Source organism: Haliotis rufescens, unplaced genomic scaffold, assembly GCF_023055435.1.
Source record: "Haliotis rufescens isolate VD_foot unplaced genomic scaffold, xgHalRufe1.0.p SCAF_7, whole genome shotgun sequence".
Lineage (NCBI taxonomy): Eukaryota > Metazoa > Mollusca > Gastropoda > Lepetellida > Haliotidae > Haliotis > Haliotis rufescens.
In genome coordinates this window covers 42,293,650-42,316,389 of record NW_025964361.1, presented here as the reverse complement: position 1 = coordinate 42,316,389, position 22,740 = coordinate 42,293,650, and the positions used below count along the sequence as shown (strand labels likewise).

General features: G+C 40.3%; 1 protein-coding gene across 3 annotated transcripts; it reads right to left on the bottom strand.

Moving 5' to 3' along the window:
* Positions 1 to 508: 508 nt before the first annotated feature.
* On the bottom strand, positions 509 to 20,069 carry LOC124132667 (coiled-coil domain-containing protein 138-like). 3 transcript variants are annotated; one of them, XM_046496697.2, is made up of 14 exons: positions 19,945 to 20,069; positions 18,028 to 18,111; positions 17,589 to 17,783; positions 15,891 to 15,964; positions 14,264 to 14,395; positions 13,011 to 13,130; positions 12,112 to 12,189; positions 10,820 to 10,948; positions 7,257 to 7,400; positions 6,239 to 6,361; positions 5,517 to 5,718; positions 4,719 to 4,843; positions 1,636 to 1,826; positions 509 to 665 (listed from the first exon to the last, which is right to left on the bottom strand). In XM_046496697.2, the coding sequence occupies exons 2-14, from the start codon at positions 18,053 to 18,055 to the stop codon at positions 515 to 517; spliced, it is 1,692 nt and encodes a 563-aa protein (XP_046352653.1). In that variant the 5' UTR covers positions 18,056 to 18,111; positions 19,945 to 20,069; the 3' UTR covers positions 509 to 514. The 3 variants fall into 3 exon arrangements, with proteins under 3 accessions (XP_046352653.1, XP_046352654.1, XP_048243344.1); XM_046496698.2 differs by having other exon boundaries at positions 10,829 to 10,948; XM_048387387.1 differs by lacking the exons at positions 509 to 665; positions 1,636 to 1,826 and adding an exon at positions 3,249 to 3,708.
* Between the last annotated feature and the right edge of the window lie 2,671 nt (positions 20,070 to 22,740).

Below are 22,740 nucleotides of genomic sequence, written 5' to 3'. Positions count from 1 at the left end.
GAAACAAAAACGAAATGTGCAATGAACTTAATGATGATGTGGGCAGTGCCTGAGAACCAAGACTAATATTTTTTTTTTTTAGCCCAATAACCCAGGTAAAACCCTCGTGATCTCTAGTCCTCATTAATCGGTGACCCGTGAATATCCGGGGTAGAATAGGTCTTCAGCAACCCATACTTGTCGTAAAAGGTGACTATGCTTGTCGTAAAAGGCGACTAACGGGATGGGGTGGTCAGGCTGGCTGACTTGGTTTATGCATGTCATCGATCCCAATTGCGTGGATCGTTGCTCATGATATTAATCACTGGATTGTCTGGTCCAGATTCGATTATTTACAGTCTGCCGTCATATAGCTGGAATATTGCTGAGTGCAGCGTTTAACAACAAACCAACCAACCAACCAACCAATCATTAATCGGCTCTTACAACAAGCATGGGATATGATGGCCCTGTTCTGCTGGAACCCTCCCCCACAGGCATGGACAATAACAACTGAAAACACATTCCCTAGAGACTATCTCTCTGTTGTCTTTACTGTAGCATTGAGGTTGAACAACATGGACTTGAGATTCAGAGACAGGAAGGCGTTGTCACTTCCTGAGTTGCGCAGCATCTCCTGGACAATGCTCACTATGGTGTACACTTCAAAGAATCTTTTGTTGGATCTAAAAACAAACACAAATTCAATTACACAATCATGGTGGACTGAAATGATAATACTTTGATGTTGATATGAACAGGTTAGTCTTTTGGCTAAAGTGTTCTCATTTCGAAGCATATTGAAATGGTTGTCATCTTATAACCATGATACAATCTAGTTACCGGTAGTTATCATTGCAATATAATAAATCTATACGATATAAAAATCCTTATACATCTGTGTTCGCAGTGTCAGCAAGCCTGCATAGTTTGTGCACCCTCCTCTGGAGATTTAGGGCCGGTCGGGTAGCCTAGTGGTTAAAGCGTTTGCTCGTCACGCTGAACATTCCCCACATGGGTACAATGTGTGAACTTAATAGCTGGTGTCCCCCGCTGTGATATTGCGTTCGCTCGTCACACTGAACATTCCCCACATGGGTACAATGTGTGAAGTTAATAGCTGGAATTTTGCTAATAGTGGCATAAAAGCATACTCACTCACTGCTGATTTAACAATATGTATGAGATAGCAATTTGTCCCAAACAACTTCTACACATTATCCCAGTTTTGCTGGACTTGTAGCTAGGTGACTGCATGTGTCAGTGTCACATGCTAACAATATGTATGAGATAGCAATTTGTCCCAGACCCAATGCTACAGCAAATGTCAGTAAACATTCACAAATAGAAATGACAAATTTCCCAATTCAGGCTATATAGTAATAACTAATGTTATGGCTTTGTAGAAGTGACTAGTATTTCACTGACCGATTTTAGCATAATAAGTGATATTTTCCCAAATTGCCTGAATAAATCCCTGGCTGGGGACCTATTCTAACCCAAGTCCCCACAGGGCTGGTGAACACCATTATAGGACCTGCACACAATGTGCTAAGCTAAGAAACTGCACAAGTGACCTCAGCATCAAACATGTAAACTGTCAGACACATAACTCAGAAAGATGTTGATATAACATGCAATCTCCCTCAAACTTACTTGATTTTGGACAGTTTTTGAAGTAAGATGCTGAGTTTTTCCACAATCTTGTTATCAGAAACTGGTGTCCGTAGCACCATGGCGACGGTCCTGAACCAGTGCTCTGTGCTGCAACTCTCCAGGAATCGTGTTGTGAATGGTGAGTCTGTAGACAGCTGCAGCAGGATGTCAACTGCAGGACCCATGAACACCTACAACAGAAGCTTACATTTCCCAATACAACAAATTACAGGACACATGGACACCTACAACAAAGGTATACATTTCCCAATACAACAAACTACAGGACACATGAACACCTACAACAGAAGCTTACATTTCCCAATACAACAATCTACAGGACACATGAACACCTACAACAGAAGCTTACATTTCCCAATACAACAAACTGCAGGACCCATGAACACCTGCAACAGAAGCTTACATTTCCCAATACAACAAACTACAGGACACATGAACACCTACAACAGAAGCTAACATTTCCCAATACAACAAACTGCAGGACCCATGAACACCTGCAACAGAAGCTTACATTTCCCAATACAACAAACTACAGGACACATGATCACCTACAACAGAAGCTTACATTTCCCAATACAACAAACTACAGGACACATGAACACCTACAACAGAAGCTTACATTCCGAATACAACAAACTACAGGACACATGAACACCTACAACAGAAGCTTACATTCCGAATACAACAAACTACAGTACACATGAACATCTACAAGAGAAGCTTACATTTCCCAATACAACAAACTACAGGACACATGAACACCTACAACAGAGGCTTACATTTCCCAATACAACAAACTACAGGACACATGAACACCTACAACAGAAGCTTACATTTCCCAATACAACAAATTACAGGACCCATGAACACCTACAACAGAAGGTTACATTCCGAATAAAACAAATTACAGGACCCATGAACACCTACAAGAGAAGCTTACATTTCCCAATACAACAAACTACAGGACACATGAACACCTACAACAGAAGCTTACATTTCCCAATACAACAAACTACAGGACCCATGAACACCTACAACAGAAGCTTACATTTCCCAATACAACAAACTACAGGACACATGAACACCTACAACAGAAGCTTACATTTCCCAATACAACAAACTACAGGACACATGAACACCTACAAGAGAAGCTTACATTCCGAATACAACAAACTACAGGACACATGAACACCTACAAGAGAAGCTTACATTTCCCAATACAACAAACTACAGGACACATGAACACCTACAACAGAAGCTTACATTTCCCAATACAACAATCTACAGGACACATGAACACCTACAACAGAAGCTTACATTTCCCAATACAACAAACTGCAGGACCCATGAACACCTGCAACAGAAGCTTACATTTCCCAATACAACAAACTACAGGACACATGAACACCTACAACAGAAGCTTACATTTCCCAATACAACAAACTGCAGGACACATGAACACCTACAACAGAAGCTTACATTCCGAATACAACAAACTACAGGACACATGAACACCTACAACAGAAGCTTACATTTCCCAATACAACAAACTACAGGACCCATGAACACCTACAACAGAAGCTTACATTCCGAATACAACAAACTACAGGACACATGAACACCTACAACAGAAGCTTACATTTCCCAATACAACAAACTACAGGACACATGAACACCTACAAGAGAAGCTTACATTCCGAATACAACAAACTACAGTACACATGAACACCTACAAGAGAAGCTTACATTCCGAATACAACAAACTACAGGACACATGAACACCTACAACAGAAGCTTACATTTCCCAATACAACAAACTGCAGGACCCATGAACACCTGCAACAGAAGCTTACATTTCCCAAAACAACAAACTACAGGACACATGAACACCTACAACAGAAGCTTACATTTCCCAATACAACAAACTACAGGACACATGAACACCTACAACAGAAGCTTACATTTCCCAATACAACAATCTACAGGACACATGAACACCTACAACAGAAGCTTACATTTCCCAATACAACAAACTGCAGGACCCATGAACACCTGCAACAGAAGCTTACATTTCCCAATACAACAAACTACAGGACACATGAACACCTACAACAGAAGCTTACATTTCCCAATACAACAAACTGCAGGACACATGAACACCTACAACAGAAGCTTACATTCCGAATACAACAAACTACAGGACCCATGAACACCTACAACAGAAGCATACATTCCGAATACAACAAACTACAGGACACATGAACACCTACAACAGAAGCTTACATTCCGAATACAACAAACTACAGGACCCATGAACACCTACAACAGAAGCTTACATTCCGAATACAACAAACTACAGGACACATGAACACCTACAACAGAAGCTTACATTTCCCAATACAACAAACTACAGGACACATGAACACCTACAACAGAAGCTTACATTTCCCAATACAACAAAGTACAGGACACATGAACACCTACAACAGAAGCTTACATTTCCCAATACAACAAACTACAGGACACATGAACACCTACAAGAGAAGCTTACATTCCGAATACAACAAACTACAGGACACATGAACACCTACAACAGAAGCTTACATTCCGAATACAACAAACTACAGGACACATGAACACCTACAACAGAAGCTTACATTTCCCAATACAACAAACTACAGGACACATGAACACCTACAACAGAAGCTTACATTCCGAATACAACAAACTACAGGACACATGAACACCTACAACAAGAAGGTTACATTTCCCAATACAACAAACTACAGGACCCATGAACACCTACAACAGAAGCTAACATTTCCCAATACAACAAACTACAGGTCCCATGAACACCTACAACAGAAGCTTACATTCCGAATACAACAAACTACAGTACACATGAACACCTACAACAGAAGTTTATTTCCCAATCCAAGAGTAACAGAACCTGACAACCTGATCCAATTTCAGCTGACTCTTACAACAGGCTTGCAGTACTGGGGACCTATTCTTCATGAGTCAACATAGAACTGACTGTATGGTGTGAGTAGTGAACCTACCTTGTTGACAGGCTTGAGGTAGACAGTGATGACTGGGGTGGCCTGGTAATACAAGAACAGCTCCTTTGCTACATCTGACTTGAGGTCAGTCTTCAGGACGTCAAACACCTGGGCCAGGAGGTCAGCTGAGGCCATGAATACTTCACAGTGAGCATGATGTAAGCTAGTCATAATATCATATTCTGAACTTCTTTGGTACTCTATTGAAACTTTTCAGTGAAGATACTTGCATCATTTATTAAGCTTGTAAATAATGAAATGGGGCAGTAGTTATTCTTCTAAGCTTATGTTTGTTGATTATCAGTGACAGCAACTGACTAAACCACTCCTAATCTATTGAGTACTGAAGTGGCCAGATCATAACAGGAAGTGTCATAGAGTTAACTCCCCTGGTTGTTTACAAACATAACAGACTTGATCATTCTAGAAGTTTCTGGAATAGTTTCAAGAACTCTGGCCTTTTATGACCTGACTGGCATCTTACCTGTTGCCAAGTGTGGATGGGATACCTATCTGAAAACTCTAAATTCCTGCCAGTTTCCAAACTATTCTGGATTCAAGACACGTGACAGTGGTAAATTTTTGACATCAGTGAGTGCACAGATATATACTACAGTGCCTTTTACTTATTCCTGCTGCCACTAATTAACTCGTTGTATTTCCTGTTTTTTATTGTAAACCTAAAACTGTGTGTTCGTATATATTTTATTGACTATTCAGTGATCTTTTGTTGTCATTTACTAATTTCACAATTTAGTACGAAATGATTTCTGGGGTAACCTTTGTGTTTCAGTTTACCTTGTGTGAGTGTCTTCAGGATGATGAGAGATGACAGTAGACGGATGTGAAGGTTGGAACTACGGAAGAACAGCCCCTCTTTCTGTTTGTCTCCTCTGTCTAGGACCAAACTTGGGAATTTCTCAGAGTCTGAGTTCCGAGAAACCCGAGCTCGGTACACCTCCTCACCGAGTCTACGCAAGGTTGACGACAGACTGGTTTTCTAAGTAGAACAGCATTAGGAAACATTAACATCAATGTAGATACATAGGATGGAGTTGGCGACATGATCTTTCAGCTACCATCACAGTGGGTGGATAGGGTCCTTAGTCAATTTCAATAAAAGGATATCATTCAAATCTTTGGATTAGTAAATTTCTTGAATTAAACAAAACATTCCCCAAGGCTTGAAGTGAGTGTGAACATTTTTGGCAATTCTCAAGCAACATTACAGGAAGGTACCATGAGCTATTAAGGAGCTATCAGCCATCAAAATTAACGCTAGTCCTTTTGTCCAAGAGTACTATATTATGCTGAAGACAAGCAAAAATGATAGAAGTTATCATTGACTAGTAGCATTTGAGGGCTATAATTCTGAACCAGTTCTTAAAGCTTCAATCTTGCTACAATCTGAAACTGAATAAAACTGACTTGTTATACCCAAAGTCTGATCTCAATGCCATGGTTTCTTAAAGGGTCTTGTTTTGCCTCTAGGTTTATACTGGTGATTGCAATACACCCACCTGCTGTCCATGGCCTTGTTCTACATTCATGAGTGACCAGTAGATGAACTGCAGACATGGAAGACAGAACTTGGAGCTGGTCAGGGGCACCTCCTTCAGGATCTCCACAAGGCTGGGTAACACCTGAATGGGAAGAAACAGTCTTAACGTTTCGTCTTCATGATGTATATCACTGGATTGTCTGGTCCAGGCTCCATTATTTACAGAAAGCCGTCATATAACTGGAATAATGCCGAGTGTAGCATTAAACACCAAGCAAACAATTGCAGAGTTGCGGCCCGTAGTCTTGCAAGTACCTGTTAATCATGTTGATGGTGGGTCCGAATCCCAGATTCCTGTTCATTACGATTGGTTTTCAGCACTATACACTTACTGTGTTTTGCTGAGTGTGGCGTTAAAAAACAAACAAAAAACAAAACATTGTTCATCAGCATGATCAATGGTGTGTTATTTTGCCATTTATGAACTTTACTAATAACAATAACAACAACAACAACAACAACAACAACAACAAAAGGACATATATATTGCGCTGTATTGCCTCACCACACAGGGGCCGGAGCATATGCCATCCTTCAATGTCTATAGTTCCTTTGTTATTGCCATTACTGGAAACAGTTGCATACAAACAGGGAGTCAGTAAGTGAAGGCTGTTAAACACCGCATTCAGCACTATTCCTGCTATATCACAGCAGTATGTAATATTCAAGTCTGGACCAGGCAAACCATTTAGTGAAAGCATTAGCAACAATCCAGAACTTTGGGACACAATTACACACAATGACACAGTCAGAGCCTTACCTACAATCCAGTTTAATCAACTCTTCTGAAAGGCACATGTTACTAATACACCGGACCAATCGTACCCTGGGCCCTCTTCCACAAAGCAAATGTAGCACTAGGTGAATCATAACTCCATACTTTAACATAGGCTTACAACAGTCTGAACACTATGATCACTTTATGGAGCCGGGCTGAGAGCCCAACGGAAGTACAAGCAACCAATGTCTTATGTTACCCTGAGTATTTTGTCCTGTACATAGTCCGGAGCAGAGAACCTCTCTATAGGCTGCGTAGGCTGGTCTGTGACAGCGTGACGGAGATGGGCATCACACACCCAGTCCAGCAGAGCAGACAGGATGTCATACGCCGGCATGCCTGCCTGGAATACCAAACACAAATCTAACTTTAAAGCATCCAAGTGAGTTATAAAGGCCCAGCGATGTTGATGCTGTAGAGATGTCATTGCATTTTGCGATATTGAAGGATAAACAAATTCTTAATGTACTGATACAAAATTTTAATAATCAGCAGTGATTGAGGGTAATTCTTCTCTGGGGTGACACATTGCATTTATCTTCTTAAATTCTATCTTTGTGACAAACTTGTATTAACAGTGATATTCATAAAAGATTAAAGAAAACATTATATTTGAACATCCCTGTGTGTGCACTGACCTACTTCCAGCATCACTGCACATGTTGCAGATACTATGTGATCCCGTGTAACAAGCTTGCTGCAGCGTGGGAATTAGCTACTTGTACACATCAAAACGTTAATCATGAGAGCCCAATCGCGCTAGAGGACCAGTGACTTCAATGAGCCATATGATGCCATAACATCGCGTCCAAGATTATTGCACTTATATAGCGACGTGCATGTACGTGTGTGTGTGGCTGCTTGTACTAGTCCGGACTGATGCCGATTTATAGTGCTAGCACACTGAGATACCATGCCGCAGTTTAACATGAATGCCCCACTCAGACACTGTATACTGACTCCGAGCCGACCAGTCCTTGTTTTAGCCCCTTAATGCCGAGTGCCAGACAGGGTAAAAACAAGTACAATCTTTTAACGTCTTTTGGTATGACGCGGCTGGGGATCGAACCCCGGACCTTCCGCTCTCTGGGCGGACGCTCTACCATTAGACCACGGAGGCGGTCCTTGTCATAATGATTGAACCATGACCCAGTTAGTTCTAAGTGGACCCACGAACATTGATAAAGAGATGATGTTGGGACGGCCTGAACTACCAGTGCCATAGCACGCAAACACTTGGTTCTGTGTTTTACACACCCTCGCTGAAACACACACATATGTTTATAGAGTTTTGCGCCTGTCTTGTGAGTGAGGTAACCTCGCTGATGTTCGGGACAATGGCAGCAAAAGAAAGGTGGGGAGCTCGATAGGCGCTGTAAAATAGGAGTTGGCAATTTTAGGTTGGTAGGAATCAGGCAACCTGATGGATACTCTGTCCGTGTGGAATACTAGCCGGTTCAGATCGGGTGAAAAGGCATGCATGTCACTTACCCTGCGTCCAGAAGTAAGAGCCACAAGAAGCAGACATTTCCATGTCACTAACCTAATGGAAGAGAAGAAAGAGGATGGAATTGAGGGCCGGAAAGCCAATCAAGAACAAATGGGAATCATTCGCCAGACGAATCCTGTCCTCTCACAATAAAAAGCGCTGAAGGTGGTGGTGAAAGGATAGTGAAAGGGTGGTGAACTGTAGTAATACCATCGACCAGGTTTTGAAACATGGAAATAGCCATGGAGTATCCCCAACAATAGTGCTCTGAGAGCACAACATCCCCCGCATGAATTTTTTTAACGAGTTAATATTTTCTTTGTATTTTATGAAATAACAACAGTAGATGGCACTACATTTGAAACAAATTGTGCAGAACATTTTGTTGGGTGAGGTGAAATTGGGTTTAACGTCGCGTCCAAGATTATTGCACTTATATAGCGACGTTCATGTACGAGTATGTGTTTGTGTGGCTGCTTGTTCTAGTCCGGACTAATGCCGATTTATAGTGCTAGCTCACTGAGATACCACGCCGCAGTTTAACATGAATACCCCACTCAGACACAGTATACTGACTCCGAGCCGACCAGTCTTTGTTTTAGCCCCTTAATGCCGAGCGCCAGACAGGGTAACAACAAGTACCATCTTGTAACGTCTTTTGGTATGACGCGGCCGGGGATCGAACCCCGGACCTTCCGCTCTCCGGGCGGACGCTCTACCACAGGAACACGGAGGCGGTCTCACACATTTTGTTGGGAGTAATCCAGTCTGAATGCTAATGCCATAAGGATGTAGCTCACCCACAAAAGCCTTATACAAGGAAACTAACTATAGTTATAGTTATAGTTAGATATTGTGATATTCTCTGGAAACTGGAGGAGGAGTAGATTTCATGAAGCGCCGTAAAACAGGGGCAGTAACTCTGTCAAAATGTGTCGAAATGAAACGGGACTGCGATATGCTTATCATCAACATGTCGACATCTTGTGTGTAGAGTTTCAGGGATATTCTCTAAAAGCTGGAGGAGGAGTTGATTTCACAAGCTTAGTACCTCTCTCACAATTAGGCAAATGAAGCTCTGTAAAACAGGGGCAGTAACTCTGTCAAAGTTTGTCAAAATGAAACAGGACTGCGATATACGTATCATCAACATGTCGACATCTTGTGTGTAGAGTTTCAGGGATATTCTCTGGAAACTGTAGGAGGAGTTGATTTCACAAGCTTAGTACCCTCTGTGGGACGGACAGACGGACGCGCCATGACATAATCCCCCTTCGGCCATTCTGGATAAAAAGCCACGCTCAGTTCTAGAACACCGATGTGAAATTGACTCTCACTCAGTGACCACAGACTGCTGACACAAAGACGGTTAGAAACTCCCCCTGGAAGCATCCGTCTGAACCCCCAGACAGACTCCCCTACTGAGATTCTCAGCCGATGCCCACCACTGAAGATGAGGAACAACACCGGCTCTACCCCAAAACAACTCTTCGAGATCGCCGCCTTGGGTCCACGGACAGGTAGGATACTGTTGAATGGGGCACATGCACAGTTTGATAGGGACATGAAAGGAACTTGAGAACGAACGCCCTTAGAGCCAAATAAGCCAATCGTCCAGGTAAAGGTGGCACAGAACCCCCCTGCAATGCACCTCCTAGGACGGGACCTAAATCAGTTTTGTAAAAACCATGGAATGATACTGAAGTAGGTCAGTACACATGCAGGGATATTTGATGATAATGCCTCTATGTTTTGTGTTTTTATTAATCTTTTTACTAATATTACTCTTAATATAGGTCTGTAACAAGGTTTGAATTAAAGAAGTTAAATGCAATGAGTCACCAAAGAAAAAAATTATACAAAAATTACTTATGAATATCAATACTAAATTAATAATTCACTGCCAGAGAAATGTTTACATTTATTAAGATAACCATGGTTAAGAGAGACAGTAAGGCAGAAAATTCAATTTTAAATATTTAAGGGATCAGCCTGGTTATTAATCAGGATTAAATTCATTAATTGCAGGTCTACATTGGTAATTTCCATCAATACACATACAGAATAATTAATTTTATAATTAATATAATGTAATACGTTTGAGTCGATATATCGATACTTAAATTTCATCTCTCTATTGCTGCATAACATGGACAATAGGTGCTGCAGACAAGGCTGTATATAAAAGTGGGATTCCTGCATATGTGCAGCGAATTGCAGCACCTTAGATGACTGGCCTTTTTAATAATGTAGAACACAGGTGATGTGCAAACCTTGGATACCTTGTGTTGCTTTGGTCTGTCATCAGTCTCCTGTTTGAGTTTGCTCTGTTTACCTGGAACCTCTGTTGACGACCCGAGAACATCTCCCTCTCTCTGTCGCTGGTCAAACTCTTGCTTCCTCTGTCAACACAGTAACATGATGGTACACTCCATGTTAATGTTAGTCATCGACAGCTTCACTCTTGATATTGTCCACATGGGGACTTAATGTGACTGATATTATAGCAGTGGTCCTTCAGTCTCATTTGTCAAACCTTTGTGCTTTTGTTAGAGCTGTAAATGTTCCTGGCGGAATGTGTGCATGTATGCGTGTATGCGTGTGTGTGCGTGCATGTGTGTGTTGCTTAATGCCACACTCAGCAATACTTGAGCAATATCACAGTGGAACATAAACAACAGACAATCCAGTGACTGATGTTATGATCAACGAACCACGCTATCTGGGTACATTGTCAAGCAATCGAGCAAGCCACCAAGTTGGACAAACCGATCCAGTAGTCACCTCCGATGACCAGCATAGTTTGTTGGGCTGGGACAGGTAACTCGGGTACTTGGGTCAGTGGGTACCGAGTAGGATCCTGATACCCACAGGACTACCTGGACCCGTAGTTAGTCATGTGATATATTGTTCAATAACAAAAAGTCGCTAATGTTCGCATTTCTTCTTGACTATGCACGCATTCCTTCTGACTGGTATATGTTTGAGTAAAGATAAAGCTTTATTCAACTTCAGTGCTTGCATGACCAGATTGTTTTATACGTGTATCTAAATACTTTTTGCCATGGGTCCGGTAAAACAATTCCCAACTGGACATTTTCATTTTGTACCCAACTCTTGAGACTTACAGTGGGTATCTGGGTAGGGTCAGGTAATAGGGGGTCGTCCCAGCCCTAACAGATTGCTGGCAACCCATTCTAACAATGAATCCCCACAAGCTGAAATCTGTAAGTCAATCCTGTCTTCACTGATCATAGTTCTTCAGCTTCTAAATGCAATCTACAAGGCCGTAGTTAACTTCTTTTGACAGGGGGGTCAAATATTTGTACAAGAGTCACTTGTCTCCAACTTGTATTTTCATGATTCAAATAAAACTGTTTTCTATAAAAAATTCAGGGGGGGGCAAATGACCCCCCCTGACCCCCCGGCTGGCTACGGCACTGACCTAAGATATCTTCCCCTAGATTACAGAACAACTGTTCATATGGTCAACAGAAACCAAAACAAATTCAGCTTTCTCCACTTTTTTAAGTCACCTAAAAATGTTAGTGTTAATGGTATCAACCTGTAAGTTTGTCAGCCGAGCCTGGGAGCTTGTGACCTGTTTCTCAAGCTTCAGTTTCTGCATCTGTGTTATTTCTAGCTGAAAAATCAATACTGCATGTTAAATAGTGGCATTGAAAGATGTGGGAAAATGTCTTGATGGTTTGTTTGTTTGTTTGTTTGTTTCCTTGTTTGTTGTTTAACGCTTCATACAGCAATATATCATGTATATGATGGTGGTCTGTAAATAATGAAGTCTTAAGTCCAAATCCCGTTAGTTTCCTCTTAAGACAAGCATGGGTAGCTTTTCTAACCCGGATCCTCCCAAGTCTTGATGGTAATATACAGTTCCATGCCTGTAAGCATGGTAGAGAAAAGCATACCTCATCTTTTATGAAAACCTTAATATGGACCTTGACCTTTGACTAAATTTGACCAAAGCCTATTGAAAGAAAAGCTTGCACCTAAAGGAGGTATATATGAAGTTAAATGATAAATCCTGAATACTTTTAGAGAAAGTGTAACCACATACATTTGGTCTTGTGACCATGACCTTGTACCCTTGTGACCATGACCTTGTACCAATGAAATTCCCCAGAGCCATTTAGAGGAAGTCCACGGGAGAATAACATCTAATGTCTTAAATCTTCTAGGAGCAAAATCACCAGCACCAGGGCACTAAGACTGGCGTAAGAGTATGTTAAAGTATGGGAGTTACAATCATCTTAGTGCTAAAATCACTTCGTGGAACAGGGCCTAGCAGCGGTCAATCTACCACAAAACCTTACAAAACATTAAGTTAAACACCCGACCCTCATTTTTGTTGGGCCCTGCAAGAATCGTGGGACACTGGTGACGCCACACACATATTGTCAGTGCAAGCCAACCACCAGGTACAATGAAAACCTGTCCATCACTAACCTCCTTCTTCAGAGCATCATTGGCTTGTTTTAAAGTTTCAAAGTTTTCCTTCAATCTTTTGTTTTCTTTTGTCCTCTCTCTCAGGGCTTGTTCAAACTTCGCCACTTCATCTTGATGTTGCTGTAAATGAAATAAATTCACATCATATATATAAAATATACATCATAAACATATATACGTAAAGTTCCACATTCATCTTCCCTCCTCATTCAGCTCATGTTTTGACATCATCATGATCAGGGTTAAGACAAACTACCTGGTAATTAAAAAAAAAATCCCATGTAAAAGTCTAGATTTTGCAAGAGAACAACAACAAAAAAACAATAAAAAAATCTTCAAATACATATTTCTGTTATTGATAGATTGCCTCTGTGGTCTAGTGGTAGAGCGGAGAGTGGAAGGTCTGGGGATCGATCCCCGACCATGTCATACCAAAAGACCTTAAAAAATGGTACTTGTTGTTACCCTGTCTGGTGCTCGACATTAAGGAGCTAAAACAAGTACTGGTCGGGCTTAAGAGTCAGTACAATGTGTCTGAGTGGGGTATTCATGTTAAACTGGGGCATGATATCTCAGTGGGCTAGCACTATAAATCGGCATCAGTCCGAACTAGTACAAGCAACCACACACACATGTATCCTCGTCGCTACATAAGTGCAACAATCTTGGACGCCAAGTTAAACCCCATTTCATCTCACCTCACCTTACTTCTGTTATTGATATGAATTTGGTTATGCATTGCTTTGAGCATGTGGGATGAAAGTGACCCAGTTTGTAGATGTTATACTTTCATGGAAGCCACAAGCAACTGTATCAAGTGTATGGTGCTGAAAACCAATCATAGTAAACAGGAATCTGGGATTCGATCATGATCAACAGGTACTTGCAAGACTAAGGGCTGCAACTCTGCACAATTGTTTGCTTCTTGTCTAATGCAACACTCAGCAATATTCCAGCTATATGACGGCGGTCTGAAAATAGCCAAGTCTGGACCAGATAATCCAGTGATTTACATCATTAGCATTGATCTTAGGCAATTGGGATATGATAACATGCATCAACCAAGTCAGCGTGCCTGACCACCTGATCATGTTCGTCGCCTCTTACGGCAAGCATCAATCAAAACAAATGGGATATGATTACATCAATCAGCCAAGTCATTAAGCATGAACATTTAGTTGCCTGTTATGACCAGCATTCTTGGGGGCCTATTCTAACCCGGAACCCCCACATGACGGGCCTATCTGTGTTACCTGCTGTAAAGCCTGCCACCTCTGTTTGACTTCATGGTCTGTTATTGTCTGTATGTTGGACTGGGAGATGACAATCATCCTCTCTCTTTCCTTCAACTTGGCTTCTCGTTCATGTAATATCCTGTTCTCCTCCTAACACAAAGCCATGGACATATGTAAGCACTCACACATAAATTCATTATTCGAACTGATGATCATCCAATTAATACTGTAATAGCCTAAATAAAAGCCCTGAGCACTTAGAAAATTGAAAGTTGATGCTTAATAAAAACATATGCAACAAGTTTAATAAATTTGTTTTCAGAGATTGACTGGTAGTGGACGAACTTAGTTCAAGCATCAAGGGAACTACAACTTTATACCCCTTCTGTGATGCTCTTATCTGTATAAAATGTGCAGTATACACACAAAAATATGGACTTTCATGTACATTTTGGTTCTTATACCATTTGTAGACAGGGGCGCTTATAAAGATTACTTATAGTTATAGATAGGTCTAGAAGTTGGTAAGGGGCAGTTAAGGCAACAGAGCGCTTAATATGGCGAATACGGTAATTGTCACCAGTCATAAAGTGCAGTTATTAGTGATTCCAAGAACATTCAGAGATGCCAGCCCTAAATTTGAAGCAATCAGTGGGGTAGAAAGAGTAATGTTAACTTTTTTAGAATGGTCGTCACATTTGAGATCTCTGATGCAGTTTTCGTTTTGACATTTTCGTTAGGCCTTGTCAAAGCTCCACACATTCATAAAATACATCATGTGACACTTATACTGTTTTTCAGAGTGACAATGTAGTGCAGTCTTCGATTGGCATTTGGAAGTGATAAACATAAGCATGATAAGAGAGAGACTATAGATTTCAACTTCTTTATTATGAGGAACACAACATTTCAGAGGATATGCTAACTCCTTCAGCAGATGATAAAATTACTTGAGTGTATTTTAACAAAATAACCAATCAGAAACCTCATAGTCACCTGATCACTGAGTAATGGATATTTATTACTGAGTAATGGATATTTTATCACTAAGTGAACTGAAAGCATGGCTCACATTGGTCAGTTTAGTCTTGCTGTAGAATGCTTCATGTCACCGATGCATTAACAATTTACTCGCCAAGATATTTTATGCATGTAAATAATTCATGATACTAAAAAGTGTAATAGCATAATTTTAGGTTCAAAATAATAATGCTGAAGTATAACTCTGAACATTGTATTAAGGTAGTACTTGTCGCAATAAAAAACACTGCACTGATATAACTAGCTTCCACGAAACAAACAAAAGCAGCTTCAACAGGGCTATAGAAAATGTTTCTGATTACTACCGGTACTATTACTAGACCCCGTGTCAAATTAAGATTTGGTGTTACTTTCTGACACTGAGTGTGACATCCATTGTCATCATGCCAATAATTTATCTCTATTGAATAGTGCATATTGACCTGTATCATGAGTATCAACATGATTAAGGTAAATGACATTATTATAAACTAGCTATCATCAACATTCATGATGCAATCAAAGTATGAACACGATGAAAAGTTACAGTGCTACCACTTAACAAGGCTGAGTGTTCATGTTATTATACTTAACCACATATAGCAAGTACAGAGCTGTTTCTCACTTTGAGTTTGTCACTGATTGCTTGGAGTTCTTGATAGATGTTGCCCAGATCCTCCTTGTTGACAGCTGGTTGATCTGTTTGTCACAAGGGTATACTATATTACTGAATGAGTGAGTGCGTATGGTTTTACGCCGCTTTTAGCAATATTCCAGCAATATCACGGCAAGGGGACACCAGAAATGGACTTCACACATTGTACCCTTATCGGGAATCGAACCCAGGTCTTCGGCCTGACGAGTGAACGCTTTAACCACTAGGCTACCCGACTGCCCCTTTTACTGAATGAGTGACTTGGGGTTGCTGCTGCTTGAAACAATATTTCAGTTTTGTAACGGCATATCATCAAGGCTGGCCTCTTGAAAATGTGGAATTTAAATTCAACTACAAAACCCGGCTTTTTAGGTACTTGAGCAAAGTCACTGCACAATAAATGACTTTGCATGCCCTGTGTACTGGTGTCACCGATCTTTGAACACCTTACTTATTCCTGGTTACTGTTGCTAAAAGTAAATACAACTACCCTGAATATACACAGCTATTATGTGTTTCTTAAGGTGTATTTTCTTTGATTCATAAACTGTATCAAAACAAGTCTGAAATGCTCCACTTGAATTCCAACACAGACTTATGGAAATTGAAAAATTATCCTAAAAAAATCTAAAAAATCCACATAAACAAGAGGTCACAGTCAATATACAAGGAAAACATTAACACGACAAAGTGACACAGGTCCTTTTGTCGGTTTGGTGAAAAACATGGGTATGGTACAGAAAAGTCAATGATCATAATCAGGACAATCTAGGATTCGGAAACCTAAGATCACTAATATTATAAGATCACTACGGCATGCATCGCCGCACAGCAACTTAAACCACATGTTCACCTCGTGCTAAAAATACAGATTAGGGGGGAAACGAAACATAGGTGCACCCTGTGTTTTCATGTGACGATACAATACACGATACATTTTTTCTGTATCGATACAAGATTATACCCTTGCTGAAATAAATTACTTACTACTCGTTTAATGACTCCTGATGTTTTTGTCAGTCATATATCACAAGATGTGTTGTAATTAGCGTTTCAAGTTCACTACTAAAAATAGCCACTACGAACATGTGGCTATAGCTAGGTTTGCTTTTTGAACTTGCCCTGAAATATTTATTGTCAAGAGGTTTCCATGAAATTTGACTTAAATATGCATATCATGTTATGTATTGTGACCTTGTTGTATCATTTCACCCCAAATACATATACCGTATTCGACGTAACAAGCGCCCCACTCTAATTAGCGCCCACGGCGATATTTGCTAATGTATTGGCTAGTGAACAATCCCAATTGGCACTCCTTCCGATTGATCAATGTACACAAGACTTATTTTTTCGCGTATAATACGCACAAGTGTGTTATATGCACCCTCAATTATGGGCAATTAAATTCTGGAAAAATATATCTGTCGTACATAAACATTTCAGGCCGTCAGCATAAACCACAAAATTTATCTTTCAACTCTGTTTTTTTCACCAAAATAATATTCTAATAAGAGCCCCCTATTTCTAATTTTGAGAGCGCCCTAGGCGCTTATTACGTCGAATACGGTAATGACTGTAGACATCATTTCTGAGATGCAGTATTTAAATTAAATTCTTCCTTTATTCAAATCATTGACCGTCTATTCTAGACATGCTATTCCAAACCTTCATCACTTTCTTCTCTGTCTCGGTCATGTCTATGTCTGCTAGATTTCATTGGTCTATGAGGTGGTGGTTTCCTTCGGAATTTGGGACTTTGTCTGTTGTAATCACTGAGATACAACTCTGACAAACTGTCGGACTCTAACAGCTGGCCATGGCTGTGATGGGGAGATAACTCTATTGGTGTCACTGTAGAGTCTGGACAGAAAGTAAACAACACAAATAAATCACATACCAGCAAAGTTAAACACAAATATTTTTATTTCTTTGGGCATGTTAGAGTAAAGTTGTTCATAATAACTCTGACATGATAATATGTGACAAGATGTGAACATGGTTTTCTTCTTTCACTTACTTACAAAAGGAATCACGTTTCTGTTAAATTACAAGGTAACTGTAAGCAAACAACACCAAAAGTGAGAATATATTTGATTATACATACCAATATCACTTTCGGCAGAAAAATCCATTTTAAATTCTCCTAATCAAATAGGATACTCTGACATAAGTTAGACCTCATTTGAGCCTGGAAGCAAACAAACATTAAACATGTTAAAGGTAAAAGATTATTTCAAAAAATAAGAATCTTGAAAGATTTTCTAACATGTCTTACATGATAGTCTAAACATGTTTAAAACCATGAATGTAACACTTGAAACTCATATTTGATGCCTGTCAACATGATCAGATGATACCATGCATGTTTGTTAACCAAACTGGGATCACAAAGTATAGACACAATTTATGGACAACAACTTCTTTAATACTGTATAGGAGACGTTTCAGTACAGATACTTGTCAGTCTTGCTTGACAACGGTATAAGGATCTATGCCAAAATGTTGCCTATACAGTATTAAAGAAGTTGTTATCCATAAATTGTGTCTACTTTGTCATCCGTCAAATTCTAAATAATGCCTATCAAACAATTCAAATTGGGATCAATTGTTATTCGGATAAATACATATATTTAAAAGTCCTGATGTTCCTATGTTCAGATGTATGCTCACAATGTCTTACTGTAACATTAAAGTCACCTCTCAAAGCTATATATCATTTACAGTTACAAACATATTTACATGAACTAGAAATTGTTTAATTCCAATTTTGGAATAGCTGCATAAATGGGGCCTTTGACTACATAAATCCCTGCATGTTCAAATTATAACATCTAACACTTGATATTTTACATGGTTTAATACAGTAATACAGAATTCTAGAATAATATGATACTGGCTCATCAAAATTATGTTGACCACAGTATTTATGCTTACATGATAAGAATTGTCAATTAACATTTTCACAGGGAATTATCACTTGCAATACCCTGACACTGACAATTGTGAGTATCTTACTACATGTGTTAGGTCTGTTAGCTCTCATTTACTCGGGCTGCCGGTTGTGGCTCTTGCTACACATATTTCACATGCCTCTTTGATTCTTTGGATTACTGGTGTTAGGGTTAGTTACCCCTAACTCTATCTGGATCCTTTTCCGATCAAACACACCTTTCAGGTCATTAGGGTTAGGCACCCCTTTAGGTTAGGCTAGTTATTATTTTCAACAAACTAATCCAATGTAATTTAAGGAAAGACCTACCAAAAAATTCTAAGTTTTGCGGAGTCACGCACATGAAGGTAAACAATCCGGCGCTGATGACTTGGTAAACAAGCGGTGTTAATTGAGGCAATGAAATCCGAAAAAGTGTGCCGGGTAAAGTCACAACTACCTGATAAAATATAGAGATAATATACCTCTCAATTTACAATGTCTAGGAAAATAAGAAACAGTAAAATCCAAATGTGTGGGCCAACAGAACTCAGTTTACAATCCTAGTACTATTTATGTGTACCCAATGTTGCCTGGCTATTAATAAAGTTTAATGACAAAACCTCAAGTCATTCAGCGCCTTAATTCATTCAGCACCATTTTAGTAGAACTGTCAGGTGAAATACAATCTTCATTGATTGGATGAGGCCTAACAAAAACAAGCTGCAGCATGTCTGGATAGCTTCAATACCCCCAACTTCAACTTAGTGTTGTCAGTAATGTCACATATATATGTGGTGTTCATATCTGAGCACATGGATTTGATAGCATGCATCTAACATTGCAAAACCACAATTTCACTTTCAACGCTTCGTAACCGTTTGCGGTCTGGTGTTAGGACGAGTTTACTACCGGCCTAATCGTCAGATCAAACTAAATGTAAGTTCAAAATAACGCCGAACATTGTGTTAAAATATTAACAATTCGGTGTTTGAGACTGGGACAACTATCACATGTAATCACCGTGACATAAATCTTTAACCTCTTAAGGATCAATGAGGAATATGTAAGAAATAACTACCAATTACGTACATTTGACAAGAATTGACAGCAACATCTCCAAAATCGAAACGTAAACACACCGAAAACTCCTTACAGGGTCATATTCATTTCTAAACTAGGCAGCACAACTGAAAATGCCTGTACAAGGAGCTTGTGGTGCGTGATCACGTGATTTAGAAAACTTCCGTTTATGGATACAAAACTAGAATCCTCCGGTGGAACTTTTATTTTGTTAAAATGACACTAACTTCTCTCCCCCCACCCCTCAATTTTTTTAATTGTGAGATTTCAACAATCCTCAAATGATAAAAGAGGTAATCTCACATATAGACCATGAAACAAATATATCCAATATAGCCCATGCAAATCTGTAATGTTTGGCAAGGCTAGATTACTGCAGTATCAATGAAGGAAGTCTCTGGGCTCCTTTTTATTATATTTTATAACTAATTTAACAACCATTTTTACTGTAAAATATGTTCATTTCAGAGGCTAGATGTTAGTCTATAAAAGAGGCACACTACACTGATAATATACTTTGATATCTACTCTGCTGTATAAACATTGCCTCCTACCTGTATATATACTTGTCAACCATACTCTGTGTGTCACTTGCTTGATAACGGTGTTAGAACCTACACTGAAACGTCGCTCTTAATCGTAATAAAGAAGTTGTTCATCCATAAATCTTATCCTCAAATTCATGATCCTTGTCGTGTATGAATGATTTTACGACCGCTTTACTAAATATGTTCTCTCGTGTTTTTCACAATCCTTAATGGTGTTGCTGGTGATATACGGCATTTTACTTGTCACTGGAAACTATTCGTTCATTGAGCAATGGTAACAAAAACATCCTACAAACCCAAAATATTTTGATGCAAAGGATAAGTAATTTAAAATATACGGGGTATTCTCCCTTAGACCGTCAGACAAGCACAGTGATCCTTTCGATGAGTGAGTGAGTACGATTTTTACATTCCAGCAATATCACGGCGGGGGCCACCAGAAATGGGCTTCACACATTGTACCCATGTCGGGAATCGAACCCCTGTCTTCGGCGTGACGAGCGAACGCTTTAACCTCTAGGCTACCCGGCCGCCCTCAGATTCATTCTGTCAATACTTTTAAGGACGATGCGTGGGACGTGTGTTTTTGGAAGATTACAAAATGAAACAGAATTCTTCAAACATTAACGGAGAAGTCTTTGCATATGCCGGTTAGGCCACATTCTCAAGCACGGCAATTGTAAAGCCTACTAACGCGTCTGTCCACCATCAGTCTTGACTGCACGACACATCCTGCCCATGGAACCAAGAAGTAGATAATGACACCTTGTGGAATGGCAGTCCATTCCTCCCGAAGAGCAGACCGTAATTGTTAAGATTCTGTGTCCCTGGTTGACGTGGGTCAACGTGAACGTCTGTCCAGCTCATCCCACAAAAGCTCAGTTGGATTGAGTACTGACCGGTGACTTTGGCGGCCAAGTTTATGTCTGAGCTCTCAGGAAATCCGAACAGACTCGTGCTGTGTGACGATGAGCATTGTCATGCTGAAAAATGGCACCTGGTGCTTGCAGAACCGAGGCAGCGTGAAGACGTACGGTCTGGTCACGATAAAAGCACACCGGTTGCCCTGCATATAAACACGATCTGTTCTTCGCCCATAATGAATAACCTCATCATGACAACTACGCCACCGCCGAATCTGTTGATTTCTTGTACGCATGCAACATCCGGCATAATGCACTTCCGGCATAATGCACATCCGGCCATTTCTCCCTCGAAGAAGGAATCAGGATTCGTAACTTAACCAAACGCTAAGCCAACGTTGCGGAAGTCACTGATGATGTAATCGAGACCACTGCGTCCGCTGAAGTCCATAACGTCGTCGGTAAATAACGACAACGTTGGTCCTTCTTGCTCGGATTCCGGCAACTCGTAAATTTGTGCAGATGTGGGACGTTAACCAGGAATTTGTCTTGGATTGTACGTTAAAGCGGCTGTCCTGTTTCGGGGATGAAGGACCCACTTGTAGCGATCATGGGCTGTTGTGGTGAAGCGGGTTCTCCCTGGTCTTGGACGATCTCTTGTTGCCGATATCGTGTTGCCGATATCGTGCCCCATTTCGGATCATTGTGCTCCTGGAAATATTGATAGCCTTGTCACTGATGCTTTGATCACTAGCTTACAGTCTACCAATAGCACTTATTGATTCTTGACAGGATGACAAAATGTACTTCCTCAACTGAATGATTTGTGAAAACGACATATGCCATAAACTTTCCAAAGAGACCCACGACCGGTTACATGAAATCCACGTGAAAACAAACTACTTTTCGGCTTCCAAAGAAAACGAATGTCAAAGCCATCGATATCGAATCTGTCAAAGAGTGTGTGTGAGTGAGTTTAACGCCGCTTTTAACATTATTCCAGTCATATCACGGCGTGTCAGCTTAATGTGGGAGGAAAGCCCGAAGTGATGCAGGTCTCAGACGTTTACCACTTCGGTGAAACCCACAAGCATGGGTATGGTGCTGACAAACCTAGAAACATAATCGGGGCGAACCGGGATTCGAACCCACAATCATAGGTTTCTGGAAGGCCCAAGGGACGCATCTAGCACAGCGAATCGCGGCGCCTTAGACGACTGGGCCACCCGTGCCCCCTCTATCAAAGAAAATCAAATCGTTCTGTGATACTTTATCAGTTTTAAAAAGAACACCTAGACTTTATTTTCACGCCGCAGAGCAACAGGGACTACGTTCCGTCTCCGACTTGTACTTTTGAAAATATTGTTGGCATGATGATTTTCAGAATTCATTTC